This window comes from Bubalus bubalis, chromosome 9 (assembly GCF_019923935.1).
Source record: "Bubalus bubalis isolate 160015118507 breed Murrah chromosome 9, NDDB_SH_1, whole genome shotgun sequence".
Classification (NCBI taxonomy): Eukaryota; Metazoa; Chordata; class Mammalia; order Artiodactyla; family Bovidae; genus Bubalus; species Bubalus bubalis.
The window spans coordinates 71,807,011-71,826,248 of record NC_059165.1 but is presented as its reverse complement, the minus strand read 5'-3'; the positions used below and the strand labels follow the sequence as shown (position 1 = coordinate 71,826,248).

The following is a 19,238-nucleotide window of genomic DNA, read 5'->3' as shown; positions in this document are numbered from 1 at the left end:
CAAATCTAGGGTTACTTGGGGAGACCCGGCTGTTCCATCACGATGTAGGGAGCGGCAGGCACTCAGCCCCAGGGTTCCCTTGGCTCTCCCACTCCTCCTAGCCTGCCTTGGAGACTCTTCCCTGAAAGTTACCTTATGCCAGCAGCCAGGCACAGGCAGTCCATCGGGGCCCTGGAAAGGAAGAAGGTTTCAGTGACAAGGAGGCAGGGCTGGTCAGCAGCTCCCTGTGCTCCGCATACTCCTGCTCCAGGAGGAGCTAGCTGCAGCCCAGGGAGCTGCCACTTGAGGCCAGGGCCTGAATGCCTGCCTTGTCCACCTGGGTAGTCAGGTCATGGGACACGACAGCCGCCCTCGGTGCTTGTTCTAAGCATGCCTGCATGGGCTTTGCTGGGACACGAGTAGCTGTGGGTGGAACCAGGACACCACAGAGTATAGGGCATTGTGCTAGACATCCCCAGGCCAGGAGCAGGCCTGGCCCTGGTCCCACCGAGCACCTGTGTGTCTTTCTGTGTGGCAGCTGTGATGAAGGTTCTGGTAGCTCACCCTGTGGTCTTGAGAGCTTTCAGACATATGTCCAAGAATATATGAAGGACAGTCCAGGAAATGGGATTCCCTTTTGGCCTGTCCTGGTCCCTATGTTTGGATCTGAGTAGCAGACAGGATGGGCTGAGGTCAGGGTGGACACTGGGCCAGGGTGGGGAGGTGTGTGTGTGTGATGGGGTTGGAGTGGGGATAGTCTGGAGCCATCAGACACAAGCAGGGAGGTGGGTTTCCTCAGGCGGCCTGGTGGTGGGGAGCTGGTGATGGACCAAGGCTGACCCACCAGTCAGCCTAGTGTCCCTGGTGGACGCCATAGTGGATGACATTTCACTCTGTTCTGAAGCACACAGGAAGACCATGGACACAGGGGAGCATGCCCCCAGCACTCTCATGCACCCCTGGGGGCTGAGGCTGGGGCCCAAGGGGAAGTGGGGAGGAGGGACAGAATGGAAGGGAAGGCAGGGCAGGGCAGTGGGCACAGGCAGCACAGAACGCCCAGCACAGCAGAGCACACAGCACACAGCAGGCCAGGCTGCATACCGCCGGGCAGGGTCCACCGCCCCTGGCCAGGCCCCTGGAACCTGGCGCCCCTCGCCTGCCTCTGCATCTAAGATTCTCCTGTTTCAGAGACAAAGGCTTAATGACTTGGAGGGAAGTCTTGACCAGGGCCTGGGGCTTGGGGCCGGGCCCCCCTGTCCCCTGCTGTCCCTGGTCCTTTTAGCGCGTGCTTGCCTCCCCGCTGCTCTTCCTGTTTTTTCCCATTGCCTCCTCCAAGCCATCTGGAGGTAGGGATTAGAACTCCTGTTGCATGGATAAGGAGACTAAGGAACAGAGGGCTAAGTGACCCATTTGAGGTCAGAAGATTGGACTTTGGGGTCCCTTGCCCTGCCCTTCTGGAAGGGGATACACAACATGGCTTCTCCCCCACCACAACCCTGGCAGAGATGGGGGGATGTGAGTAAGTGGTGAGTTTCAATATGGAAACTCAGTTATTTTTCCTGTCTTTTCTGAGGTCCACTGGAAGAGTTTGACATGTAAACCTTCCTTGCCTTCTAGAAGGAGAGGACTGAACTTTGGTTATTTCAGGTATCAGATCTGGTGGGCCACAAGAAGCTGTGGTAAGAAAGCAGTAAAGGAGAAAGGCTGTGAGGGGAAAGGGCTTTGGGGCACGCGGAGGAGATGCAAGGGGTGAATGTGCAGCTATCCAGACCAGCAAAAGCCTCCTCTGGGACAGGACAGACCCTCAGAGAGGTAAGGGTGGTTCCATCTCCCTTTAGGTCCAAGGAAGCTGAGTAGAGGAACAAACAGACTCCGTCCTTGACCAGGCTTCCATCTTCTAGATGGAGTGGGTCCCTGGGCCTTGCCCATGGAGGGGTTATGACCAGAGTGAGAGGAGCCTTGGTGATGGTAGAGATTAGAGGGTAACCCCAGCAGTGTGGACACCCCAGGGCAGGGCACATGGGGCCTCTGGGACTTGCAACTGAGCTCCGAGGGCTGCAAAGACTTGGGTTTGGGCTCCCTTGTCTCACCAACACGTACCACAGGACAAGGCTGGTCCAGGCCTGGGGGTCCCGGCTCGCCCTTCTGGCCTTTCATTCCTTTCCGACCTGGGACACCGCGATCCCCCTGGGCAAGAAGGAAGATGGGGTGTGATGGTGGCTGCCAGGCCCAGGGCGCCTCCAATGTCCCTCACAGAGATGGGCCTGGGGCCGGCAGCCCCCTGCCCTGCTGCCCACAGACCAGCCTCTGCAGCCTTCCTCCCCGCACCCACCCCGCCTTCTCTCTGCTTTCTTCCTGCCTCCCATGTCCTTTCCTCTCCACCTGCTCCCTCCTTCTCTTTGCTTGCCTCCCTCCTTCTCTCCTCCTACCCTTCACATTCTCTCCACCTTCCCCACCTTCTCTCCACGCTCGCTCCGGTCTCCTTTTTCTCCTCGAGGTCCAGGGAAACCCTGTCAAAAAGATTAAAGGTTAAACCTGACGATGAAGTTTGAGGTGTGCTCTGGTTCTCTCTTCATCTCTCTACCTCTCCCACCCACCTCTGCCCCTTCCCTCCGCACATATCCATGTTACAAGCTGGACCATCCCTGGCTTCCAGGGGACACAGATGCGGGGTATGAGGATGATGCTGAGAAAAGCCTGCATTCAGGACACTGGCACGGCTTCCTCCAAAGTAGAACACCACTGCTGTTTATGGGTGGAAGCCCTCAGGCAGAACTGCTAGCAAAAAGCTTTGTGTCATGTCAAGTCAGGTGCAGCAGACACTGGCCCAGGCTCGGCTGGGGGCTGAGACATAGCAAACCCATGGAAGTTTATATCACCATCTTCAGCAGACCAAGAAATGGTGCTCTCTGTTCTCTGCGCTTGGCTGAAACTCTTACGCACCCACCTACCCATCCATCCATTTGTTCATCTGTCCATCTTCCCAGTATCCACTAGGAACTGGGCTTTGGGCTGAATGCTGAGGGCAGAAAACCAGATTTGATGAATTCCCTCTTAGGTGGCACCAGCGGTAAAGAACCCGTCTGCTAATACAGGAGACATAAGAGATATGGATGGGTTCGATCCCTGGGTTGGGAAGATCCCCTGGAGAAGGGCATGGCAACCTATTCCAGTATGCTTGCCTAGAGAAGCCCATGGACAGAGGAGCCTGGTGGGCTATAGTCCCTGGGGTTGCAAATAGTCAGACACGACTGAAGTGACTTAGCATGCACACTCTTATATTTATTATGCTGTTTATTTTCTGTATCTTCTGATGTATTGATATCATCAAAATCTTGCTGGCTGGGGAGAGGCTGCCTCTCCTAGAGGTAGCCAACCCTTAGATATAGCAAAGAGCTAGGCAGGGAGCATGCCTTTCAGATGTAAACCAACCAATCCTGGAACAACCTCCTCTATCTAACTCACACACCAAGTCAATATTTTCCCTGCCCCAAATCATCCCAGGGCCAGGTAGCAGGCAACTAGAGACCATGCTTAGAGCCCAAAGCCTGCCAGGATTCTTCAAACTAGCCAATCCTAAACTGTTGACTCTGCTCTGCCTCGCTTTCCCCAGAGAAATGCCAGTAAAATCCCTGCCCTAGGTTTCTCCCCCACTCCTTTCTGCCTGCCAACCAAACCTACTGCGTCTCCATGTGGTTCCATGTGGGGCATGCCCTTTCCTTGAGAACTGTAAGTAATAAGTTCTTCTTTCAAAGGCCTGTGTCGTCACTAAGTCGCTTCCATAAGTTAGAACCCCTCAGGTACAAAGGTACAGAGTCTAACGTGACAGGCAGTGGGGTGCAGAAGATAATGATCAATACTCATAGTGATAGAGATCTGAACCAGACACCATGGGGTACCAGGAAGAGGGGCTCTTCTGTCCAGGTGTGAGGTCAGGAAAGGCTTCCAAGTAGACTCCCCATTTCAGCTGGGCCCATTGGAGTGGGTTGACTTTTTACTTTGGCGTCACCATATGGCATGTGAGATCTTAGTTCCCTGACCAGGGATCAGGATCAAACCCCTGCCCCCTGATTGAAGTATGTAGTCTTAACCACTGGACCACAGCGGCCACAGTATTGGGGGCATAGAGTCCCTTTTGCTCCACCACCACTACCTCTCTGGGTCCACAGCCTGAGCTGGATTCAGTAGTGTCTTCTTCTCCTGGAACATCAGTGGAACCCTCCAGTCAGAAACTCAGCCTAGAGTTCTTCCTCCTCCTGTGTGTAGGGTGCCACTTTCTCCCTAAAGTTTAGGGTAGGCACCAGACTCGTTGCAGCCTACCTGCATCTGGTCACCATTTCCCTTGCAATAGCTATCTGATTTTCCTGGGAGCCACTCTCCCTTCTCACAATTCACCAACTCCACCCCCAGATCCAGGATGGAGCATTATGAGCAGGTCTGGCCAGTTAGGGAACTGCATTCTTATGGCCGAGTGACATTTCAGCATTGGCCCAGCTGGGGCCGATGAGAGTTGATGAGACTTTTTCTCAAAGAGTAGCGAGTGAGGCAAATGCCTTTCTCCAGGATTTGGACTTAGAGGGATGCAAGTTTGGAATTCTTGGCTCCATCTCATCACCATGTAGAAATTGGAATGATTCAAGAGGAAGAAGAGACAAGAGAGGGTGAGAGGTTGGGTTGTGTTGACATACTTGAGCCCTGGATCTATGTGTCACACATATGGAGTTTTCAGTTATGAGTCAGTTTAAACCAGTTTAACTTGTGTTTCCCATCTCTTGCAACCAAAAGATACCTGATCCAATCAACATTGGATTAATACTTCTCTTCTCCTTCCTGCAGTACTGCCATAGCTGAAGCCTTATCATCTCTCACCAGGATATTGCAACATGCTCCTCATTGGTCTTCCTACCTCCCTACTCCAATGGATCCACTCTCCATCCTCGATCATCCCCCCATCTGTCATCTGTCCAGCTATCATCCATCCATCCACCATCCATCATTCGCTTGTATCCATCACTCATTTACATACCATCCACCCATCCTTCCTCTACCCATCCCTCCACCCACCCATCCTCTCTACTGTATCCATCATCCACCATCCACTCAACCACCCATCTATCTATCAAGAAAGCACCTACTCTGGGCTGTGTGTTGGGTTTGCACTGTGGACAGGGGTGGAACCAGTCAGTTGTAGTCTAGCCATGGGGAATGGGGACACATCCGAGCCATCCAGAGGGCAGCATGAGGGCAAAAGTTACAAACGGGAGAGACCCAGCCACAGTGGATGGTGAGCTACTTACATCTAGTCCTGGCTCCCCGGGTCTGCCCTGAGAAGAGACAAAGAGGAGATGTGAGGAGGCTGAGAAGGAGGTGTTGGGAACACAATTCACAGCCCTGTGAATTGTCGATAGAACCTGTACTCTGGCCCCAGAGACCAGTGAAGCACAGGGGTTGAGCCCCCAGGACTGAGTGATACCATAGTTGGGGGACATTAAAGGAAGGTGGTTACCTTCTCTCCTTTGGTTCCTGGCAGCCCAATAAGGCCTGGTGGGCCAGCTGGCCCCTGGGTGGAAAAGGAATGTGTCAAGAGTCATGACAATTATAGAAATTAGCCCCTCTAAGGATGAACAAGGCTCATGACACTCACAGGCAGGCCACTGGGTCCTCTCTCACCCGATGAGCCCTTCTCTCCCTTTGCTCCATCCAAGCCCTGGAAGCAAAGGGGAGATACCAGTTAAGAGGGCCAGACAGATGGCAGAACAGGAAAGCCTGGGGCCTGACCGGGAACCAAGGTGTGCGGGGCAGAGGGACAGACTCCAGGCTCTGACAGGCCCAGCCCTGGCTTCCTTCTTGTGCAAATATCAGAATGTGGGTGTGCATGTTTTATCCTTTCTTACACGTGGGCTTTTTCACTAATCCTGGAAGGTAGGTTATAGTCACACCCATTTCACAGAAGAGGAAACAGAGGTACAGAGAGGGGCAGGGACAGGCCCACTTGCACAGCCAGGAAGTGGCAGAGCTGAGCAGCCACTGGGTTTCTGAGTCCCCGTCTTGGACCTCATCCCTGACAGCAGCTGCTTATTCTAAACATCATCTGGGGAGGCCTCGGAATAAAACAGAACCAGAAGCCGCACATCTGCTCAAGCTACATGCTCGGCCCCACTCAGCTTTGGGATTCTATGAGTCTGAGGCCCCGCTTGGCCTCTGAGCTGGGGATGCAGAGATGTGGTCTCCCCCAGGGTAAATGAGGGAGATGCAGTGAGGCCAGCTGGCCTCCCTGGGTGAGGGGACACGGGCAGACCACACTCACAGTTTTAATTGGAGAGCAGAGAACACGATGTTATGTAATATACACCAAAGCCAGGACTTTGTATCCAGGCTGTGGGCAGTTGAGAGACAGATGTGTGCTTGAGGGGAGAAGAGGGGAGGGGGCAAGTAACGGAGAGGCGGAGTGTGGGCTGGGGAGCACCAGCTCTGAGGATGCTGGCAGGGGCTTGGGAATGGCCAGGCCATGGGAAGATGCAGGGCTGGTCCGGGGCCGACTGTGGGGCCCTCACTTTGCCTGCTAGCAAGAATTTGGGGAACCAACCAGGCTGTGAGCCTGCAGCAAGTAGGGGCCGGAGTTCCCATCCATGCTTCAGAACTCACCTTGGGACCCTGCATCCCCTGAAGGCCCTGGAGAAGGAGGAGAAAGCCCCAGATTAGAAAGGCCATGAGGCTGGGTCCAGACCTCCCGGCCAGGCCCTCTTGCAGCGGCCACAAAGGCTTCCAGGCCACTCACTGGCCCTGTGGCTTCCCAAGCCCAGACCTGGGCTCTGCTCGGCTTGCCTGATGTGTCTCCTCCCCGCTGGGGTCCCTGTTGTCCTCTGGGCCTAAGCCCGCCACCCTCTCCACATCCCAGCTGCTTCAAGCCAAACTTTCTTACCATGGGGCCTGGGGGACCAGGAGGGCCTGGGGGCCCTGGCTCTGCTATGATCTGGGCCTAGGAAGGGTCAGAGGTGGATTAGTTGCCCATTGCCCCTCCACCCCTCACTTACCCACACTTGAGCTCATCGGACATTGGAGGAGCACTCCCTGGGTGCTGGGCACTGCGCTCCACACTGCCCCCAAGAGGCACTGCCGGGTGGGAGGCCCAGTGCTGGCCTTTGGGTTCAAAGATGGCCTGAGGCTCCCCACCCCCCCACTGCCCTGAGCTTGGTCAGGCCAGGTGGTCCTGTGTCCCAAGGCTCAGGGCCCCAGCCAGCCCCCAGCAGAGACCGTCAGCAGTGCCCTTACCAGGCTCTCCTGTAGCTTGTCAGATGCCGACTCTCCCTTCTCTCCCTTGGGGCCGTTGGCACCCTGTGGGACAGGATGGCCCTGAGCCCTTTCTGTCTGTCACCAAAATTGCCACCCACGGGGCTCAGCACCTCCCCTTCCTTCCTCCATCAAGCAGTGCATCTTCAGTAGCTTTCCCTAAATCAGTGGGTATTCCGAGAGCATCTTAACAGCAGTATACGTTGTTTCCTGTGGGGCAGCCAGGGGCTCTAGGAGCAAAGACCTGGGGTTCAAATCCTGGCACCAGCTCTCTAGCCGAGTGAGCCTCATGGATGGACAATGGATGTGATGTGGTAGCAGCTCTTCGCGTCTGGCCACGCATGACAAAAGCAATGTTAAAATGACGATGAAAGTGGGTCCCTATTCTCAGCCCTGCCCATGTGTCCCTTTGTGGGAGGGGAGGTTATCACTCCCATTTTAGAGCTGAGGAAACTGAGGCCCAGGGAGGTTAGGTCACTTGTGCTGGGTTCCAGAGTCAGTGAGATGGAGCAGGATGCAGACTTGGGCTGTCAGAGCTCCCCGTCTAGTCATCTGCCATTAGGCGGGGCCTCCTTATTTCACCTTAAGGAGGGCTCTCGATGTAAGTGGTAGGTCTGTCTGCAGGGGAGGAAGTGCGGGCTCAGAGTCAGGGCATCCCAGCGCTTCCCTTCAAAGGCCCAGTGGGCTGGGGCTGAGACTGGGCTGAGACTAGGACCACAGAGTCCCAGCCCCTGGCAGCCACCGTGGGGGGCCCGCATTCACCTTGGGATCCTCACATGGGGCAAGTAGCAGAGGGGCTTACTCAGCCACCTACCGGGAGGCCTGACAAGCCCATCTCTCCTGCTTCCCCTTTGGGTCCTGTTGGTCCGGCTTCTCCTGGATCTCCTTTCTGTCCTTTGGGACCCTGAAAATCACAGAACAAGATACAGTAGGCACTTTCCCTCCCCCCATGCGGAGCTTATTCTAAGGCAGGCCAGATCCTCCCTTCTTCCTTGTGGGTCTTCTCCTCCAGACCAAGTGATGAAGGAACAGAGGGGCCTGGCTGGCAACACAAAAGGGGCAGTCCCCGCTTGTCTTACTGCAAGCAGGGCTGCAGGGTGGGGCAGGGGGCAGAGCAAGTGGGAATGGGTAGCTACTGAGGGGGTGCATATGGGATCAGGGCCAACCCTGTGCTCACATCTCAGGAGCCAATGGTGAGAGCCCCTAACCCCATATACAACCAACCATCCCTCGGTTACCCAACCAGCTGCTGCAGTCCTTCATTCGACTGATTGTATAATGTCCACTCTGAGTCACACTCTAGGGACCCAGTGCTAAAGGCACATCCGTGAATGTTAAGTGATACCCGTGGACACTGTCGTGTCTACGCAGGATCATACACACGCGTGTATACTTACACCGATACTAATAATGACAGGGAGATGACTCTTTGCTATTACATGCCAGGCACTACTCTCGAGTGTGTTCCGTGTGCCGTTATTTAGCCCTCAGCCCTTTTACCATCTTCAGGAACTGAGGGACCGAGGAACCGAGGCTGCCAGAAAGCGAGTAGCTTGCCTGAGGTCTATGGGCAGAACCGGGATTTGGCTCCAGAGCAAATGTTCTGTTTTCTAGAACTCTGCACGCACGCGTGCAGAAACAGACACAGACACACACACACTCAGCCTGACACAGTATCAGGCACAGCATCACCAAGGAAATGAAAGGCCCAGAGACCTTCTCTCCGTCGATTCCAGGAGCACCAGGCAATCCGAGTTCGCCCTGGAAGGGAACAGACAGCAAGGTGGGGTTATGGTGCCCCGGGCCCTGGAGGGATTTGTGGCCAGGCTGCCCCCTCTGACCAGCGCACTGGCCCCGGGTTGGGTCCCTGAGGTTGGGCCTTCAGGAAGAAGCTCACTGCGTGCCTAGCAGTGCCTCCTCCACTTCCTCAGCCCTGTGGGCAGGTGCGGCCATGGCTGTGGTAGGTGGAACCTGAGGGTCCAGGCCACAGAGCCCAGGGATGATGGCTGGGACCAGATCCTGCCTGATTTTAAAGTCTTGGGCCCCTTCTTCTGAGCCAAGTGGGCAGGTGTGAACGATACACACAGGCCATAGGAATGGCTCTGTAATCTACAGGACTTTGTAACATCACAAGGGGCCCATTTATGGATTATATGTGTGAATGAGGCATCGCAGGGAGAAGCCAGGGCCAGGAAGAAGGCACCCCGCTTGGTTAGGAAGGAGCAGGGCCACCTCCTCTGAGCCCTAGAGGCCAGGCCAAGGTGCCGGGAGAGAAGCAGAGGCAGAGAGGAGACCCTGGAGGCGGCCCTGGAGACAGAGACCCGGGGGACCACACAGTTACGTCTGCACTGACCTTGGCTCCGGGGATCCCTGGTGGCCCTGGGGGCCCCTGTGGCCCAGGAGGACCCTGTGTGTGAAAGTCAAGGGGTCAGTGTTTAGGTGGGGCCTCCCCATCACTGCCCACCCCCGTCTCCATCTTGAGGCCATAGACCATATAGCCCCCTTCCCACCTAGTCAGGTCAGGCCTGTGTCTTGGGGGAGGCCTGGCGGATGGTACCAGGTATCGGGTAAGACAGCACAGTGTCTACCCCTCTGCCCTCAGTATACATTTCATCACAATACGCTTCTGCTTAATCCCATGATAGCTCTGTACTGCCTCTAGAAGCAAACGTAAAACCAACCCCTGCTGGCACTCAAAGCCAGCCCCAAACTGTATCCCCAGCAGAGGCCCAGCACTGTGGTCTCTGCCTCTCCTGTGACCTCTGGTGCTGTCCGCTGCTCCTGGGCATCCCTTGGTTTCACGGGGAGGGGACAGCATATTCACTCCCGTGCTCCCGTCCCTGCCCAGGCTTCCCTCAGGCCACCTGCCCCCACCCCTGCTCAGGCCCCGTCACAAAGGCTGCTGTCACTCAGCCCCCAGTCCAGCAAGCCCCAGGCCTCTTCCCTTCACCTCCTCTCCCCTACCTGCCCCCTCCTTTTTAAAGATTGAGGCATAGTTGATATACAATATTATATATGACATACAATAGTATATACTATTATAATCACTATAATATAGTGCTTCAAATCACTGTCCAAGGTTATACTCATTTCTAGTTATTATGAAATATTGGTTATATTTCCTACGTTGTTCAATATATCCTCGTAGCTTATTTTATACATAATAGCTTGTATCTCTTCACCCCTTACCCCTATCATCCCTTCTCCCTTCCCTCTCCCCACTGGTCATCACTAGTTTGTTCTCCATATCTGTGCATCTGCTTATTTTTTTTTTTTTTGTTATGTTCACTAGTTTGTTGTATTTTTTTAGATTTCACATATAAGTGATGTCATATAGTATTTGTCTTTGTCTGATTTATTTCACTTAGCATAATACTCTCCAAATCCATCCATACTGCTGCAAATGGCATTTTAATGGCTGAGTAGTATTCCACTGTGTGTGTGTGTGTCTGTGTGTGTGTGTGTGTCTGTGTGTACACATCTTTATTCATTTATCTGTTGATGGACACTAAGGTTGCTTCCATATCTTGCAACCTGCCCCTTCCTGTCGGTGCCTCCATTGAGATGCCCTGGTCTTACTCCTTCTTCCATTCCAGCCACCCTCCTCCAGATTCAGGCCCAGCACCTGCTTTCCCGGTGGCCTCTCTGCCTCGAGTGACTCCATCTTCCACACCATTCCCCAGCTAGCCTGCCCCTCAGTATGTGTTTTTCGACTTCACCCCTCTGTGTCTGCCCAACAAATCCAGTCATCGTCCCCATCTGGCATCCACAATCCACCTCCCCACTTCTCTGCTCCCACAGGGCTTCTCCTTGTGGCTCTGGAGCAGCCATGTACAGGCGCAGCCCTGGGCCATGCCACACCACACCACGCCACGCAGGCCTGGGGTGGGCACCGTTACCATCAGCTCATGCTTCCCTGAGGCTTGTGGGAGACAACTGAAATTGAAGCTGGGGTGGGATTCGGTGCTGACACCCAGTCTTTGCAGACCACCTCTCCCCACCCCAGCTCCTCTCCCAGTGCCTCTGAGCAGCTGGCCCCCAACCTTTCTCTCCAGCTGGTGATGGGTCCTGGGCTTGCCCAGCACTGGGACAGGGCTGAGGCCGCACAACTCCCGAGTCTCCTGGAGCAGGCCTTGCCACGCTCTTCTTTCTCACCCAATGGTTGTTAGGAGATCAGCCTTCTAGCCTCTGGTTCCTAGAAAGGCCCCGAGAAGCCCTGCCTCTTGCTTCTGAAGGGTGAGCTGTCCTTTTTTGCCTCAGCCTCTGAGGAGCTCAGGGCCACATGGGCCCATTTACAGTGGCTCTCTCAGCATCGTGTGGGACTCCACACAGTACTGATTTCCATATTAGGTACCTGGTGACGTTACCTAATATGTGTTAAGTCTCTGTGTTAAGCTACCCCTGGTCCCTTGTGTAAAAAAGTGTGCAAAGTGGGTGGATATTCCCTCAGGAAAGGAACGCTAGGGGTCCACCAGGAACGCTACCTTAAGGGCTTCCAAGATCCTGCCATCGTAGTCAATTACCACTGTGTCTCCTTGTTCGCCCTTGAGGCCCGGGGGACCCTGAGGCAGGAAGAAGAGGAAGAATTTCAGGGAGGAGCATGGTGGGCATTTTTGTTTCACCCCGAGAACCTAGTAACTGGGGCTGCACACAGGACTGTGACCTGTGGGCCAGCTCTCTCAGCTGGACCCTGGGCGGCCCCCAGCGTGGTGTCTTCTTGAATTCTCTCAGGAACTGGCACCCTGGCTCACTGAGTGAGCATTCTGGGGGCCAGGCAGGGGGTTACACGAGGGAGAGGGGAGGCCTGGGGCAAACTGAGGAAAACACCTCCGCCTCACAGGAGGTGCCTGTGATCCGCCTTCACGTGAGAACTGAAGCCCACTGAGGCTCGTCCTTGAGAGAAAATGGACAGCCTGACTTTGATGTGAAGTTCTTCAGATTTTTAAATGTTGGCAAACAAAAACACCCAAACCCTCCAAAACACTGCCAGCTGGAGGCTGCCCTCGAACCTCAGTTTCTTAACCTCGGGGGGAGGCTGCATGCACCAGGCGCTGACACTCCCATTCACTCCTGGTTCCGAGTCCACACCCACCCACGCACATGTCCACACGTATGTGTCTGCACACGCCCTTGTCGACAGGCACAGACGTGTGCCCTGCTGCTGGCCTCACCTTTCCCCTTGGAACCTCCCCTCCCCTCTGGACTCTTCTCTGCTAGAGCAGCAGCGGGTGTGAGCACTTTGCTCAGGCTTGCGGCCAGGTGCACCAGAGAAGAGACCCGGCCAGGGCCTCATTTGCCAGCTGCCTCCACGGTCACAGCCTCTATGGAACTGGAAGGTGTACACTGAACTGCCATGCTCAGTGCTTAATCCAATTCCCTGGCCATCCGCACCAGCAGGCTGCCAGCTTAGACCTCTGTCTTGGAGGAGGGAGGCAGCCTGTGGGAGCGTGAGGGGGATGTGATTGCTTGAGATCACAGGGCCAAGAACAAGGTGCTGATAGGGGCTCATCACTAAAGATCTGGGACCAGTTGCGGTGGTTGTGCTCCAGCGACAGGGGTGAACTGTGAAGTGGGGCTGGGGGAAAGGCAAGGCCCCCATATGTCATGTAGGATAACACCATCCGTGACATATCGAAGTCTATGTTGAATGTGCCAAGGGAAAGAGTCTAGGAGGGCAGACTCTTCTTGCCTGGGGAGGAGGAGAAGAGGGAGGAGGACGGGACTCTCCTTTTCACATCCATAATTGAACATTTTACCCAAAGCATGTATTAAGAATTAAAAAGCAAAAAACAAAAACAAAAACAAAAAAAACCCCAACCCACTAATGAAATATTAGTATTAAAAAAAAAGACTACAAGTTCTCAGAGTTCCACTGCTCCTCTGGGGTATCTGGGGGACAGGGGCTTTGGAAGGAATGAGGTCCCTGGATCTCATTGGTGTGGCTGGGGTGGGGGGACTGCTTACCCGCTGCCCCGTGGCTCCATCAGTGCCTGGGTGGCCGGGCTCCCCCTGTGGAGACACATGGCTGCAGCCAGGTGTGTATGGCTGGAGCCAGAAGTTCCCCTGCCCCCTCCAGTGCCCTCTTCCCCAAAGAGCACAGGGCCGAATGGATGTGACTAGCATCTCCCAAGTTGAGGGAGGAACTGTGGGACCTTCCTCTGGCCCCTTGTTGTGTAGACAAGATGGGCCACTGAGGCCCAGGGGCCCAAGGCTACACGGTGAAGGCCTTGTCACTACTTGAGACCACCTGCCACCTGACTCCAGGCCAGCCTCTGATTGCCAGGGCCCAGACCCTTGGGCCAGGGACCTTCTGGACTCCCAGCTTAAAAGGGTAGATTGGAGGTGAAACCAGTACCCCCCAGGATGGGCCTTCGGGAACCAGAGAAGCTCACATGATGCCACCTTGGGCCCCAGGGCTCTGTCTCTGCCATTCTCTACCTGCAGCCCCTTTGCTCCCTGACTGACCCTGCAACAGAGGCGTCTGCTGTGGAGCTTCCAGGCTCTGCAGGCTTCCAGAGGAGGTCCTGAGAACCTGCCTGAGCCTACCCTGAGGTGGGGGTGGTGAGTTCAGTACAGCCCCCAGGACTCAGGCCCCAGGCCCCCTTCTGGTTTGGTCTTAATGCATGGTTGGAGAAACTCAGGGGCTCAGTCAGGTTAGAGGAAGCCTGGCCAGGATTTGGTTGTTGTCTTAAGGGGATGAGGCACCAAGGAACACAGCCAGTTCCTGGCTTGGGGGAAGGGCAGAGTGGGGCCACCTGAGATGGGAGCCAGAGGACTTGAGGGTGTAAGGGGAGGCCAATGGCCTGGATGATTTGCCAGGCCTGTTAGTGAGTGGGACCCTGGCCTTCCTGCTGGCCTCCCTCTGGCCTGACCTGGTCATCAGCCCACGTGCCTGTGATGTAAAAGGGTTGGGTAGACGCTTCATTAGGCAGGTGGGAACTGGGGAGATGGGAGGCAGGGGGACCACAGGAGGAGGGATGTGTACCTACCTTGGGCCCTGGGGGTCCAGAGAGCCCTGGAGGGCCTGGTATCCCATCATCCCCCTGAAGAGAGAACAGTGGAGGCTGCAGCCTTCAGACTTGCACGCATTGGCTGGGTCCTCTGGCAGTCAGCTGGCCATCCCCTCCATGCACTTCCTACCGCACCAGTCCACTCCTGGTAGCGGCACTGATCACACTGGGTCAGGTCAGTGCTCCCTCCCCTCCTTGTCCCTCTAGGGCAGGGGTAGGGTAAGACCCACTTCCATCCCCTGTCCCCACTAGCCCAGAACACAGCTCAGTAGGTGTGTGCAAAAGGAATGGATCAGCTGAAGGAGAGGTAATTTATTCCCTCTGTGAACAAACATCTCTGAGCACCCTCTGCAGGCCAGGCAGACAAGATCCCTGCTCAGTGGGTCAGAGGAGACCAAGGGCCAGGAGATACCCAGATAAATTCACAGCCTCATGCTGGGTAGTGGATGTGCCCGGAAGAGAATATAAAGGAATGTTGGGATAGAGAGGGACTCAGGGGGAGTGTGGGCTTCAGTAGGTGGCTGGGGACAGCCCTTCGGAGGAGGGCACAGCTTGCTGAGACCAGTATGAGGAGGAGGAGGCCTGGCCGTGGGAAACAATGGGGGAAGATCAATCTGGGTCAGTGGTTCCCAAACTGGAGGGCACGTTAGCACCACTGGGGGCTGCTTGAACAGAGCATGCCCACCTCTAGTGTCTCTGACTCAGTGCCTTTGGGCCCCAAACACGTGGGTCTAATGAGACCCAATGATGCTGATAATACTGCTGGTCCAGGGATCACACTTTGAGAACCAGTTTGATGTGGGAACAAATGATCTGCCTGAGTAATTCTATGTGTTTGATGTATTTCTCTAAGAATGAGTGAACGAATGAATGAATGAATGTGATCCTGACTTCTGAGACAGGTAAGAGCAGCGACCCACAGCGAGGACTTGGGTTTGGTCCTGCTCTGCCCAGCCCCTGCTTTTATCTCCAGCCACCTCCCACATCCCTGCCAGGAAGGCCCTCCACAGCCACCCCCATCTTCTTCCCAGAAACACTGGGCTTAGCCTGGTCAGAGCCACCTGGACACCAGCCTCCTCCTCCTCTGGTAGAAGTGGCTCTGATGACCTCCACCCAGCATAGCCCATAGACCCTGAGCTCCTCAGAGAGATTCTCATGGGTGATGGGGCTGATAGTCCTGGACTCCAGTCTAACCCTGAGCTGGTCCTTCCCAAGCTGAGTGATCCTGGGCAAGTCGCTGCTCATGGGGGCTATGATGCCCCCAGTCTCAGAAGGAAGTTGCGAGATTAGAGGGAATGCATTGGAGGCCCTCAGCTCCCAGAAGATGCTTACTGAGGATAGCGCCTTCCCCCCACTTTCTCTCCTGCCCAGTCCTGGGGCCCTGGCTCCTTCAGGGATGACCACAGCCTGCCTTCCACCCTGGCAGGTGCTGCTTAAGGAAGGAAGAAAAGAGAGCTGACAAGCTAATGGGCTTTATTATTCAATCCTCACAACCTGCTGTGAAGGTAAGGCAGGAAAAGTCTGTCATGACTTCATTTGACAGAGGAGTAAACTGAGGCCCAGAGAGGAGATGATGTCACTTGTTCAAGGTTATAGAACTTGGTCTTCTAACCCCACTGCTTTGGCTCCAGTGGGGGAGGAGGAGGAGAAAGGGGTGGGGTGAAGGGGCCCCCTGTGTCCAGGCCTGAGACAGGAGTGAGAGGCACTCACCTTGGGGCCTGGGGATCCACTCGGGCCCTGGAACAAGAGAAGAAGGGGTGTTAGACATCATTCCAGAGGCTGCACCCGGGCTGTCTTCCTTAACATCCTTGTTTTATAAAGGGTGACGTCAAGTCCCAGAGGGTGGCAGGGCTGTCTCTGGAACCCAGCTGAGCCATCGTATCTTGGACAGAAATCTGCATTAGATCCCAAGCCGTCATTAGTGGACTGCAGGCTCTATCCCAGGGGTGTGGGGTTGTGAGAATTTTGCTGGGGTTGGGTCCTGGCCCATCTGCTCCCAGTGGTGGTGGGGGCAAGAGCCCAGGTATGCACCCTGGGCTGCATGCCCAGTCCTGCTGTGGGTGGGCAGGGGAGAGGAGCTTCCAGGCCTCGAACCATGGTCCTGCCTGCCCAGGCCTCTGAAATGCCCTGGATACTGACCGTTGCACCATCTTGTCCAGCTTCTCCTTTGGGACCCTGAGGAGGCATAAGAGAAGAGCACTGAGGCGGAGTGGGGTTGGGGTGTCACAGTTGCCTGAGCCTGTATCTCCTGCCCGACCCTGGGCTGGGGCTGCATGTACGTTCTCTCATGCAAGTACACTTTTGTCCTCACCAAACCTCTGAAAAGTGGGTGTCACTGTCCTCACTTCACAGATGAGAAAGCTGAGGCTCAGGGAGTTATGTGCCCAGCACAACAAGGAATCGGTGAGCTAGTTGAGCAGTTGCCCTGATAGGGGACCCTGGAGGCAGTCTAGAGAGGGGGCGGGTGCCAGCTCTGCGCTGGAGGAAGCACAGTCCAACCTGAGCCCCTGGGGGAGGGAAAGGGGGCGGTACAATGAGGTCTGACCCCGCTGTTTGGGTTAGGACTAGGGGCACAACAGTGGCTTCATACTAGGGAGAAAGAGAGAGAGAGAGATGGAGAGAAAAAAGACAGAGAGAGAGGGAGAAGAGGTTGGTAGAGAGGTGCAGAGACAGGGTTTCAGGGTCAGGACTGGGACTGAGATTACAACCAAGGTCAGAATCTAAATGCAGTTAGAGATTGGGGTTAAGAGTTGGGTCAGAGTCTGTAGGCGTGAGTTTGGGTTTGGATAACAGTCTGAACTGGGGGTGTGGATCTAGATTTGGAAATGAGTTTGGGGTCAGACCTGGGTTTGATTCCTGGGTCGGGAAGATCTCCTGGAGAAGGAAATGGCAACCCATTCCAGTATTCTTGGCTGGGAAATCCCATGGACAGAGGAGACTGGTGGGCTACAGTCCGTGGGGTCACAAAGAATCTGACATGCCTGAGCGACTAACACTTTCTCTTTCACTTGGGATCAAGGCCTATGTTGGGGTCAAGGACCTGGTTTGTGTTAGATTAAGGTGTGATTGGAGTAGGAGTCTGGGTTGGGGCTGGGGATAGGATAGGGTGGGGGTTGGTTGTGGGATCAGGGTTGGGAGGTTTGGTAACCACGTCCCGCGTGGTCCAGCTCCATGCCCTCTCTTACCTCTGGGCCTGGTGCTCCCCTGGGGCCATCTTTCCCAGTGTCGCCAGGAGGGCCCCGGGCCCCAGGGGGTCCTGGAGGCCCTGGAGGCCCAGCAGCTCCATCTTGCCCTGGATCTCCCTGAAAGACATGGGGCCCAGCATGACTCTGAGGGTGGGCGGAGGGAGTTCTGGCCTCCAGAGAGAGAGAGAGAGGCCTCCTTAGAGGGGTGGCCAGATGTCTTCGCCTTCCCAGCGTGCGGCTGGCTTGGAGGAAAGGGCCTTGTTATTGGGCCTTTTGCTACTTCTTGGTATACAAAGGGACAGGACAGGTCCCTTGGTATATAAAGGGACATGACCTACACCTCTGCATGAGAGGCCAATAGGATCTCATACCCTCCCCCATATTCATCATTGCTCCAGCTCTCAGTGCCTGAAGCCCAGCTACGTAGTTCAGGTGACAGGTGAGACATATTAGGTGTGGGACAAAGCACACGTGCCCAAACAGCCCCCTTCCTTTTGGAAGGGAGGGGACTGTTTGCCTCCTGAAAGACCTTCCTGGTCGCTCAGCTCTGGCTTTATTAAGTGCTAGAGGCACACTCTCGGGCATTGGTCCCAGAGAAACACTGAAAATATTGAAAATTAGAAACATGTCCACACAAAAACCCATACGTGAACATTCACAGCAGCTTTATTCACAATAGCTCCTCATGAGAAACAATCCAGATGTCCTTCAATGGTGAATGGTTAACCAACTGGGGTACGTCCATATCTCGGAACACTGCTCAGCAATAAACAAAAAAACTGAACACTGACTCACGCAACAGCGTGGATGCATCTCAAGAGATTTATGCAGAGCGAAAAAAGCCAGTCTCAAAAGGTGGCTACTAGATGACTGGGCTACACGAGATTCTTGGAATGCAAATTTGCGGAGATGGAGCACCGATCAGCGGGGTTAGGGATGGGGGCTGGAAAGGAGATAACTACAGCTATAGATAGAGAGCAGGAGGGCTTTTTGTGTGGTGGTTGCACAAATCTCAAGGGTGATAAGATTGCATGGAAATACACAGATGCACAAATAAGTAAAATGGGTGAAATTGGAATAAGGTTGGTGTATTATATCAATGTCAGTTTCCTGGTTGTGGTTGTACTATAGCAATGTAAGATGTCACCATTGAGGGAAACTGGATGATGGGAACAGGGGGTATTATTTATTACAACTGCATGTGAAACTATAATTATCTTAAAAAAACCAAAAAAGCGACAAAGGTACACAACATCTCTTTCTTGCAGCACCCAGTCTCTGACTCTTGGCTGTGTTAGTAACGGGTTAGACCTCAGGCAGCCAGAGCCCTCACCTTGTGGCATGTCCCCGCAAGGAGGAGAGACTGCAGAGCCCCTGGCACTTCCTGATGCTCTTGGGGGTGCCTGCCCAGTACTGGCTTAGGGCACAGTAATGGGGCATCCCTGGCTCACAGTGCCAGCAACTCCCAACCCACCTGTTGCCAAGAAAGGAAGAAGGCTTTTGTAGATTGGGCCCCTGCTGCATGCCCAGCGCTGAGGGGTGAGGTTGTCTCACCCAACCCTGTGACCACCTGGCCAGGGCGCTGCTACTTATTTAACAGATGAAGAAGCCAGGGGTTAGAGAGTAACAATTTACCCAGGGTTACAGAGTAAGGAAGGTCAGGATCTCTTCTGGCTACTGAGGCAAGAGTCTCCTTTAGACAGATTTTTTTCATCTGTGGACCTCACACTATGAGAAAACTTGCCTCTCTAGACCATGGCACATATGACATAGC

At 54.7% G+C, this 19,238-nt stretch overlaps 1 protein-coding gene and 1 pseudogene across 6 annotated transcripts in view; both read right to left on the bottom strand.

The window, feature by feature from the left end:
- LOC102409934 overlaps window positions 1-19,238 on the bottom strand; it is a 742,713-nt pseudogene that overhangs the window by 197,196 nt on the left and 526,279 nt on the right.
- Window positions 1-19,238, bottom strand: part of COL23A1 (collagen type XXIII alpha 1 chain) — a 411,900-nt gene that overhangs the window by 1,403 nt on the left and 391,259 nt on the right. For 4 of the 6 annotated variants that reach the window (XM_044947715.1, XM_044947716.1, XM_044947717.1 and 1 more), the window contains 19 exons: window positions 17,465-17,581; window positions 16,419-16,454; window positions 15,990-16,016; window positions 14,259-14,312; window positions 13,234-13,278; window positions 11,754-11,831; window positions 9,623-9,676; window positions 8,986-9,030; window positions 8,084-8,173; window positions 7,252-7,314; window positions 6,902-6,958; window positions 6,625-6,651; window positions 5,624-5,686; window positions 5,486-5,539; window positions 5,277-5,303; window positions 2,436-2,489; window positions 2,080-2,166; window positions 1,081-1,158; window positions 133-171 (listed from right to left, as the gene is read on the bottom strand). In XM_044947715.1, coding sequence (XP_044803650.1) covers window positions 133-171; window positions 1,081-1,158; window positions 2,080-2,166; window positions 2,436-2,489; window positions 5,277-5,303; window positions 5,486-5,539; window positions 5,624-5,686; window positions 6,625-6,651; window positions 6,902-6,958; window positions 7,252-7,314; window positions 8,084-8,173; window positions 8,986-9,030; window positions 9,623-9,676; window positions 11,754-11,831; window positions 13,234-13,278; window positions 14,259-14,312; window positions 15,990-16,016; window positions 16,419-16,454; window positions 17,465-17,581 — 1,095 coding nt within the window. The remainder of the gene's footprint in view (window positions 1-132; window positions 172-1,080; window positions 1,159-2,079; window positions 2,167-2,435; window positions 2,490-5,276; window positions 5,304-5,485; window positions 5,540-5,623; window positions 5,687-6,624; window positions 6,652-6,901; window positions 6,959-7,251; window positions 7,315-8,083; window positions 8,174-8,985; window positions 9,031-9,622; window positions 9,677-11,753; window positions 11,832-13,233; window positions 13,279-14,258; window positions 14,313-15,989; window positions 16,017-16,418; window positions 16,455-17,464; window positions 17,582-19,238) is intronic. The other 2 variants (XM_044947718.1, XM_025292868.2) reach the window with 2 other exon arrangements.